General features: G+C 50.3%; 1 protein-coding gene across 3 annotated transcripts in view; it reads left to right on the forward strand.

Annotated features, from left to right (window-relative positions):
- MINAR1 (membrane integral NOTCH2 associated receptor 1) overlaps positions 1-8,263 on the forward strand; it is a 32,406-nt gene extending 24,143 nt beyond the window's left edge. For 2 of the 3 annotated variants that reach the window (XM_073882141.1, XM_073882140.1), the window contains exon 4: positions 4,269-8,263. In XM_073882141.1, the coding sequence (XP_073738242.1) occupies positions 4,269-4,466 (198 nt within the window). In that variant the 3' untranslated portion in view covers positions 4,467-8,263. Of the gene's footprint in view, positions 1-64; positions 132-4,268 lie in introns of all 3 variants that reach the window. The other variant, XR_012375133.1, reaches the window with a different exon arrangement.
- Positions 8,264-10,610: the final 2,347 nt, after the last annotated feature.

Consider the following 10,610-nt stretch of genomic DNA (forward strand, 5'->3'; position numbering starts at 1 on the left):
TGCTCACAAGACCCGAGCCAAACTGTTTAATGAGATACAAGCTGATTTCTCCTTCCACATGTAGCACGTGGGATAAGCATATTTGTGGGAGCCAAGCTATGGACTAAGTTTCCATACGGAGCAGTCCCCAGGTAAGAGCCACCCCCGGGAGCTCTGTGAACGCCATCATGGCCGGCGGGCATGTGTTCGGTTCCCCACCCGCCGGGCTGGGGTTCGGTCCCCTCGTACGTGGGTGGGCAGCTCCACCTGCTTCCATTCGCACCGCATCTGCCTGGGTCTCCACGTCACCATGGGGCCCGGGAGGCACCTGTCCCCACCCGCAGGATTAGCTCTGTGGGTGGTGGGGCCCAGCGGTGCCAGACCTCCAGGTCCCAGGATGACCGTGTCACTGAGGGGGCAGTGGGAGAGACGCCGGTGGGGGCTGGCCGGGGCCTGAAGCAGAAGGGGCTGAGGGGGCATGGTGAGTCGGGAACAGACCCCACGGGTCCACGGCGCGGGGCTCCAGTCCAGGGCTCCTTTGCTGCAGGACCCAGGACGTGCACGCCTCCGCTTGTGCGTCCATCCCTTCACCCGTCCAGTGAGCACACAACACCGTCCTTGCAGAGTCACTGTGAGGAATTTTGCCAAGAAGGTATTTAAAGTACCGGCCTTAGGTAGGCACTGAAAGGGACTTCAGGGGCCAATTCCACGATGCTGAGATCCGTCAATCCACCTCCGCACGTGCTTTTCGGCGCAGGCTGCAAGCACAAGGAAGGCACAGGGACGATTTATAGTCACCTCCAGCTTCCCGACGAGGAGATCGAGAAGCTCGGGACATGCCCGGGGTCGGACAAGTCTGAATTCGTGCTGGACCCCACCGACGGCCTGGGCCCTTCCTCCCGCGTTGCCGTTCCTGTTGGTGGGAGTGTCTGGGAGCCTCATGTCCCCGCCGTGACTGCAGTGCAGTGACATTTGTATATATTGGGCCCTGTGTGACAGCAGTCAGGGGAAGGGGTGGCTCCAGCCAGATCCTCACAGTGGGGTTTGTGGTGGCAGCCCCCCTCGCCCCTCCCGCATGCCACCTCCCATCCTGACCTTGTCCTGCTGGCTAGACCGGGATTGATTCCCGCAGGTGGGCCCGGTGTGGCTTTGCCGTGGGCGCCATGGGCATCAGGCCCCGGGGGTGTGAGCGGCCCCCACCAGTGCATGGCCTGGAAAGGGTCCGATTAGCTGAACGAGTCGTAGATTGAGAAACATCATTGGAGAGTGTGGGCGAAGGAAGCTGCTCCCAGGCCCACGTGATGTTAATGTGCCCGTGTTTGTAAAGATGTCACAAGAAATCAAAGTAGGTCTTCAGATTAGAGAGCAGGGGGCGACATCCTTGGAAGTGCATCACAGACCCAGCAGTGCAGAACAGAACAGGAGTGAGCGGGGCTGGCAGCCGGGCCGGGTGTTTGTGGCGGAGCTGAGCAGCGTTGGGAGCGCAAGGAAGGCAGGGCGGCGGGCCTGGCGTGCGCTCCTCTCCCTTCAGAACTCGGGTCCTGTGACAGCAACCTTAGCATCTGGAGTGTCTTTGTGTGGTCCCCTGGTGGGCACATGGGACTCCCTGTCAGCGGGGCCCACTGGCGGGCAGAGCGAGGGTGTGGACTGGGTTTTCGCCGCCAGAGTCTGGTCACAACAAGGCCCCTCGGCTGTGTCCCTGGAAACCTTGGTATCACTGCTCTATTCGTTGTCACTAGAGCACTTGCTGAAAAAACTCATGAAAAATCGTTTATTCCACAGGCTGACCCCCAGCCCATTAAGGGTACATGTATGAAGAGAAGCCAATTTCCTTCCGTTTGAGCCGGAGGGAAGGCAACACTGGATGTGTGCTGTGTGCATGGCTTGCCTCCTTGGCAAGCTCGGGAAGAAGGGCGGCTGGTGCAGCCCAGGTGGCCAGAGCCTGTCCTCAAGGTGCACAGCAGGGAGCAGGTCCATCAGCCCTTGAGGGTGGCCCCCGTCCGCCGCGGACCAGCCTCCCAGCCAAATATGCCCATCCTGGATCTGTCTGTCCCGTCTGGCATCCAGGAGATTGCTGAAGGGCTTGCGTGGCTGCAGCCACACATCCCGAGTCCCCACGGCGGGCAGAGCTTGGTGGGGAGGGAGCTATGGCTCAAGCATACAGACGGGCGTGTGTCCAAACACCGGGATCGGGCAGCTCCGGGGGGCCACAGCTCCTGGGACCCAGGCGGAGGGCGCTGTCGTGGGGCTCTTGCAAAGACAGGGCACCCTGCTCTTAAGGACTTTGCATGACCGAGAGAGTCCTGTTGCTCGGGATGGGCATCAGGTGGTCAGCGCTGCTTTGCAGACTGACCAGAGCCCGTAAATGTTTTGCCTTAGCGAGGGAGGGGGTCTAGAGTTCTAGCGACCCCTGAGCCCCACCCTTGCCATTATGCAGTGTTGCACAGAAAATACTAGAACAGGGGTTGCAAAGGCAAGGGTGACGGGTCTGGGCCTTGAGGGCTCTGGTGCTGGACTCTGCCACCATCTGCCAACAGCCGGACAGGGCTGTGATTCTGTGAAGTGTTATTTTGGACGGCAAGACTTGAATTTCATCTAATGTTCACATAGCATGAAATAGTCCTCTTTGATCTTTTTCAACCACTTAAAAATGTAGAGACCATTCCCAGCCTGGGGGCTGTTCACGGGCAGGTGGCGGAGGCTGGATGTGGGGCCGCGGTCTGCCCACCAGGCTGGCCCGTCCGCAGCAGGCCCCAGTGGGAGGCAGACGGCACGCCCCGTGGGTGACAGCAGAGTGTCAGGGGGTGGCTGGTACAGTGCGGCAGGCAGGGTGAGAGCCCGGGGAGCATCCCCCAGGGGACCAGCCTCAGTGACAGGACGCCGTCACCCTGGGATCTGAGGCTGAGGAAAGGCAGCTGTTTCTGCAACCCACCGGGACCCACGGCTCTGAAGCAGGTGCCTGGTAGGAACCGAGAGAAGCCTCGTCCGCTGACCGGGGCCCCTTTGGTGGGTCCGTGGGGCTAGGCTCCGGGGGCACGGAGCACGGGGGAAAGAGCAGGGGGTGCCCCTGGAAGGACAGGTGGCAATGAGTAACACGGGTTAAAATCACCAGTGTTCCCCTAGTGACACGGGGCAACTCAGTTTTTTAAAAGAGTTTTTGAAGGATTTGTTTTGTGAACCTGCATATATGAGAGAGAGTTTATTTATTTATTTATTTATTTTTAAAGATTTTATTTATTTATTTGAGACAGAATGAGAGAGAGAGAGAGAGAGAGAGAGCACATGAGAGGGGGAGGGTCAGAGGAAGAAGTAGACTCCCCGCCGAGCAGGGAGCCTGATGCGGGACTCGATCCCGGGACTCCAGGATCATGACCTGAGCCGAAGGCAGCTGCTTAACCAACTGAGCCACCCAGGCGCCCTGAGAGAGAGTTTAATGTGCTCATGTTTCGAGCATTAAAGAAGCCGAGACAGTCTTCAAAATGGATATTTTGTTTGTGTTTCAAAGATTGAGGTGACCTCACTTGGGGAATTACAATGTGTTTGCTTTTATGTGACACTGTGTTATTAAATGCTTGCCGCTTGCCGTAAAATGAGAATACTGCCTTTCGTGATGGGAAGAGATTGCAACCGTCCCCGGGGAGCGGGACCCGTGGGCAGTATGGGTTAAAGATGGCGTTTTCCCTGCAGACAGTGCATCGGTCTCAGGGAGACGGGAGACAGATGTCAGTGCAGCTTCCGCCCCTGGGGACGCAGCGCCGGGCACGGGGACGGCCTTCGCAGGTCTATAGACCTTGACTCTGAGCAGGGACCTGACCTGCTCAGACAAGTGTTTGAAATGGAAATATTTTATATTTTGTTTGAACTGCTTATCTGGGAGGTGCCTTTGATTCTTCAGTAGGCGCTTCGGTGAGGAACTGGGGACGGAATCACAGTGAGAGGACAGCCTTGCTTGGAAGGGCTCTGCTCCCAGGGGCTGCCGGGGGGCTATTGCTTGGGGACGTTCGCTGCCCCTCCAGCCGCAGGGCCAGTCTGCGCTCGGTGGCAGCCCCATTGGTCCCGGCCCTCATTTGCTTGCTCGCAGAGAGGAGACCGTGGTTTCCCCGTGTCAGGACCCTTAGCACTCGGGCAGCAAGGGTGGGGCAGGTGCGATCCACGGTGCGTAGGAGCTCGGGGCCTCACCAGCGCATCTCAGCCTGGGCTGGTGGCGGTGGATGTCGCGGGTCAGCCCTGACAGCCAGCTTCGGGAACTGGGTTTTACTGTGTCTCTAACACCTTCTCTTCACTTCTAGACACAGGAATCTTTAAACCCAAACCACTTAGAATACTGGATGGAAGATATTTATACCCCAGGCTACGACTCACTGCTAAAGCGTAAGGAAGCCGAGTTCAGACGAGCCAAGGTCTGCAAGATCGCCGCCCTGATTGCCGCCGCCACATGCACGGTCATTCTTGTGATTGTTGTGCCCATCTGCACAATGAAATCGTGAGCCCGGGGCCGCCGGGCGGCAGGGCACACCCGTGACTGCCGGCGCCCCCCTCCGTGGCGGGAGGGCTCGGGGTGGTGGAGTAGGGATGGCGGCCTGGAGGCTCTCTGCCAATGTGTCGTTGCTCTTCAGAAAGTGTGCAGTCTCCAGAGAAATCTGCCCTCCTGCTGGCTTTGACTTCCTGACACTCGGAGGCATGTGGGGAGGCACGGTATGGTCTCCCGCCAAAAGAACGTACTGGGCTCCCAGTAGATACAAATTGAATTCTAAGGAAAAAAAAAAGAAATTAATTGGATTCTTTCCATTTTAGTGAAGTTTCATGGTGGGGAATATGTTACACAGAAGATATTTAGTACCTGCCTGCTTAGGGGAGTTAAGGGAGATAGCAAGACGAGAAGGAAAAAACACAGGTTCTGTTTTCCTTCACGTCCTCAGACCATTGCAGGTGAAGTAACAGGTGTCGTGCCCGCAAAGGATGTTGCTTCCCTGTTGACTTTCATCAAGGGCTACTGACTTTTCATTCTTGCCCTTCTGTCATCATAACGATCTTCACTGCACATCTTCACAGAACATTCTGGACCTTCCCCCTTGTGCGCAGGGTAGGAAGGAGCTGAACTGCCCAGTCGGGCGTGGCACGGAGTGTGCTTCCTCTGCTTACTAGGCTGAGGTACTCAGGCCAGGAGACCTTCCTGTCCCCACCCCGAGGCGTGGGAGAGAGCCATTTGCCAACAGAGTGAGGCCAGTTCTTTGAAAATCACAGCCACCCAAAGGGTCTCCCATGCTCGCTTTGGCGTGTGGCTCCACTCCTTGGTCTTCTGTCTCCTGGTGGCACCGGATGTTCTGCTTCTCACCCCCGAGTTGAAGAGTTTGGAACGTGTCCTTGTGCCTTGAAGAGTAGAGACAATGGCTGAACTTTGACATTCTAACTGTAAGTGGTGGTTTCCGAGCGCCCCTAATCCCAGCCGTTTCCGGTGGCTTTCACAGGATCTTGCAAGTTTGTCGGTAATACGATAAAGGCACCGAGGCGTTCTTAACCACCGCGACACCAACTCCAGAGTTCTTGTCAGCAGCGCAAAAAAATTTCTCTATTTAACCGTTTATCTATCTATCTATCTATCTATCTATCTATCTATCTATCTATCTAAACACCTAGTCTGGGGTTATTGTCTTCTCTATTAAATAACTTGAGAGAAAGGTTTCTCCAGCGTACAGGAAGCTGTTGTAACTCGATCAGATTTTGATCTCCGTTTCCACCTGTCGAATGGTGCTTTGACACAATTGGACAGAAAGAATCCGTCTTAGCATTTGATTCTAATGTCTCATTACATGTCGAAGAAAAATGATTGACAGATACTAGCTACCTTAATTCTTCTGAGAACAAGGTGGGTAGCAAGAATAATCTCTCTGGATGGTATAATACATTCCTGAAAGAGAGGTTTGGGGTGCATCTCAGATTTTAAAGCAATAGGAGTCCAGCATCCATCCCAGAAACCTTCAAGTAATGCTTAGCTTGCTCTGTCTAATCCTATAGTTCCCCACACGGGGTCGTCAGAACATTTCATGCTGTCAACAAGTAAGGGACGGATGCTTTCATCTGTAGCAAGCCTTCATTTTTAGGGGTCTTTATGTTACCTGTTTCTATTCTCCTGTTTATGTATGGACTTTCAACTAGGTGACTGAAACTTAAGCCTTAGTATGAAGAACTGAGGATTTATAATTGAAAATGAATATATATATACATATATATATATATATATATAATTGTCTATTGTCAGAATTTTAGTCTTCTGGTGCTCTGTTCTGGGTAGGGTGCACTAAGTAAGGTTGTTTCTTTCAGCCCAAAGGGGATACTAGATTCGCACCTGCAAGAGTGGGGAGACGCCATCCTAGCTTTCCTGCCAACCAGTGTGACCCTGTGACACATTGTCCCTGTTACCACGGATTAAACCAGGAGAGGGTCAGAGAGAGGTAGTTCCCAACGTCTCGCTCTATGATTTGCAGGGAAGTGGAGATACACTTACCCAGGGTAAGAAAAACTTGGGTCAGATCCCAAGCACTGCTCTCCTTGCCAGATGGGACCGTGGAGGATGGACCAAACCACTATTACCACTGCTCTTGGGTGCACCTGTTCCTAATGGGCCCTGCTTGAGCCATGTGTCTAGCTACCACCAGGGGAGCATGACTGTAAGCCCCACCCCATGGGCGGAAGAGACAGGACTCTCTAGAATTTTCTTCTGCCCTTTTCATATCTGAGGAGGTAGCAGGGAAATTTCCTCTTGCTCTTAGTCCAGTGTAGCTATAGAGTTCAACTCGACATCATTGCCACATAATGGACAAACACCCACACCTGCTGATGCCCTGGGAAACCAGATGACCCCAAAGGCAAGGGGTTTCCTATGGGAATGGGTTATCCCCAGCCTTATAGGATGGAGCATGGTGCCAAGTTACGGATCTTTGCTGTGGCTTGAAGCTGATGGATGCTCGGGGTCTTGGGATCTAGAGAAGGTGAAGTTCACGGTTGGGTCTTCTCTCTCCACTGACCCCAAGCTTGTGACAGCCTTCTTTCCCTGGACCCCAGACTCCACCATCCCTGTATTTGCAGAACAGGACACGACCAGAGTCTGGCTGGGAAGGAGACCTCTACCCATCCCTCTAACATTGCCTCTCATCTCCTGCTGCTATGAGCTCGTGGTGGGTGACGCGTGGACTGGCCGGTCTTCTGTGCTGGGCACCACCTTCTACAATGCTCTTTGGCATTTTTCACACGAAGTACAATTTCTTATGCCCAGGCCTAAAATCTATCAAAATTCACTTCATTTCTCTTGCTTTTACAAAATGAACAATCCGAGGATGTTGCTTAAGGGATGATTCTGAAATCTGATATCCTCAGCCCCTGGTTAAATTTCAGAATTGTTCAGTTCCTCTTTTCTAGTCTGATTTGCTTTGAACACAGCCTTGCAGAAAAGCAAAAAAGTTCCCAGCTCAGTTTTCAGATGTGTTACAACACTAGCCCCTGCAAATACAGTAAAGCAAATCATATTTTAACCACCCATTACTAGCTGATCATAAACTGTTAGTATTTTAGGGCATGCGGCTGTGTGATTGATATCCTCAAGGCTACTTTAGTAGATACGCGAACTCTCCTTTCTGTGCGCCGAGTCCTGATACCCATATCAGAATCAAGGCAGGGCTGTTTTTGTTTACACTTGATCAATATAAGTATAATATGGCACCTCCTTTTTTTTTTTTAACAAAAAATAAGCTCTGCCGATAGTAAGTGATTCTGTTAAGTGGTATAAAAATTTGTGAATGTTGAAATGCAACATGCTTCATACTATAACCAACCTGCAAGAATATTGTGGTCAGTTGTGTGAATACCAAATCAATATATACTGTATATTGTACTACGGAAATTTGTATTTAAAGGCAAAGATATTAGTAATTGTCGGTATAATTGGGGGAAAGGGTATTAGATATTTATTGACTAACAATGAGAAATGCAACAAACTTCCTTATTTATGCCTTATGAATAAAAGGGTGTGAAATGTAAGGCGAAGTTTTATGCGTGAGACTCAAGGAATGGATATTTTTGAAGGCAGGGATTGTCTTTTCTGTGTTTGTTCTGTATAGCTGTCAGCACACTCTTGGTGCTTGATCAATGTTATATAAGACCAATAACTAAGCACATTTTTAGATCTTTTTTCACATGGCTTGTGTAAAATTTGGTTAATGTACAATGGTTGGTTTGAAGCTATTCGTGTACAATCTGCCTCTCCAAATATAATCAAAAATAAACTGAAAAATTATAAGGTCTCTTGAAGTGAGATTTTATTCTCGGCGTAAATTGTAAGTATTCAGTATTATGCACACATCATAAGTGTCCAACTTGGTGGAATTTTGCACAAATGGACACCATGCACATGTCGAGCACCCAGATGAAGAAGCAGGACATTCAGACACCCGAGAAGCCTCCCTCATGCCTCCTTCCGGTTGAAACCTGGCAAAGTAAAATGGCCATCCTCACTTCTGAGGATGGTGTACAACATGGGCAAGCCTCCCAGGATGCTGAGCTCACAAGTGTAACCACGCTCTGTCACCACAATCTTATTAGAGCATGGTCGACTATTGTGGGTGCTGTACCTTCCATCCCGTGACTTCTTCATCCCATTTCTGGAAGCCTGGCCCTCCTGCTCCCCATCACCCACCAGCCCGCCCATCCCCTGCCCGCCCCTCCGGCAACCACCAGTGTGTTCTTTGTATTCAGGGGTCTGTTCTGATTTTTGTTTGTGTGCTAAGTGAAGTAAGTCAGATATAGACAAATGCCATAGGATTTCACTTATAGGTGTATTCTAAAAGAGCAAATGAATATATACTTTGTGTTCTTTGGTGTCTGTCTTCTTTCCCCCGGCACGATGCTGTGGAAAACATCGTGTTGCCGTGTGTGGTTGTAGTCTTCCCATTTTGTTGCCTTCACCGATGGAGAACAAGGCACAATTTACTTATCCATTCTACCATCGATGGGCGTTTGCCTAGCTTCCGGTTTGGGGCTAAGAACACTCTTGTCTGCGTTTTTAGTGAAAGCACGTGTGCATTTCTCTGGTGGGCGCATCTGGGAGTAAAACTGCCGAACCACGAGGTGCGTTCTTGCTCTGCTGGAGCAGATATGGCCCAGACGTTGTCTCCGTGCTTCCGCCGGCTGACCTTCCCCTCGGCAGCACGCTTGTGAGTGCCTGGTGCTCTCTGTCCACTCCCCAGGCACTCTCTCCCATCTTAGCTATATCATGCAGGTGTGTCATGGCACCGCGTCGTGTATCTAATTTACGTCTTCCTGAGGATGAATGAGGCTTGCTATCTTCTGTATGTTCATTGGCCCTTTGGACGTCCGAGTTTGTGAAGTGCCTGTTCACGTTTTTTTGCCAGTTTTCCATTAGGCTGGTTATCTTTTTCTTCATGATTTGTAGAACTTCTGTATATATTCTGAAAAATGAGTTATTTGCCAGGTATGCGTTACAGATACTATTTTCCATTCTCTGAGCTGCGTTTTTATTCTTTTAATGCCGTCTTTTTGATCAATAGAGGTTCTCTATTTTGATAGAGAAATACATAATTTTCTTCATTATGACTGGCAATCTGAGTCTAAGAAATTTTTATAGACTCCGAGGTCATGAAGATGCTCTGTTTTCTTCTTGAAGCTTTATTGTTTTACTTTTCATGATTAGATCTGTACGTCTTCTGGAATTGATATTTACATCTGGCGTGAGGTGTGGAGGGTTATGATCTGTGTTTTCCCATGTGGGATATTCACTGATCAGCACTATTTATCAGAAAGATCATCTTTCCCCCTTTGACACAAGTCTGTGGAATGTATATATGGCTTTCTGGACCTTCTAGCCTGCTCCATTTGCCTATTCATCTGTGCTTGTGTGAGCACAACATCAACATAATATTTTTCCTCCCAGAGATATGACGACATCCCTCACTGTGAAGTAAATGAATCATAGCTGACTTGGGCAGAGGCCGTAGGACATCCCTTGCTTGTGAAATCGTATCATGGAGGACACTGAAAAGAGAGAGAATTCATCTGCCTTCTTTTATCTCATTGTGCTATTCACAAATGCCGCTGAGTTCCCTGCCTGAGTCATTAAAGAAAAATGATTAGACCCAAGTCAGAGCACATTGCAAAAAGCAATTAATATCTTGACACCTGCACACACAGAGAAGTCTCTGATGCAAGCTTGGACAAGGTTAGGGTGGCCACACAACGGTGGGTTTAAGAATGCTTCTCGGTTTTACAATAAGATATTAATTCAGACCTAAATCCAAGGTTTGCGTATAGATCGACTGGACCAGGATTGCATTTTGCTGGAGTGCTCTGAACAAGTGAATTAAGAAAACAGCATGTAAGTAATCTTGTAGGGAAAATGTTTATCCTCCCCATGAGGGCAAATCAATGTGCACTGTGCTATCGTAAGGCATTTTAGTCTGTCATTAATTTAGACTCTTCCCTCCAAGTACCAGCGAAAGTCAATACTTGCTTAACTTACTTTATGCTATCGAAGGTACTTTTAAAAAAAACACACCATCTTCTAGTGCTCTAGATTTCAGGCTTTGTCCGTGGTGAGCTGGATTCACTGGGATTTGGCCGTA

Source organism: Callorhinus ursinus, unplaced genomic scaffold (assembly GCF_003265705.2).
Source record: "Callorhinus ursinus isolate GAN/ISIS: 27379988/994484 unplaced genomic scaffold, GSC_fseal_2.0 scaffold45, whole genome shotgun sequence".
Taxonomy (NCBI): Eukaryota; Metazoa; Chordata; class Mammalia; order Carnivora; family Otariidae; genus Callorhinus; species Callorhinus ursinus.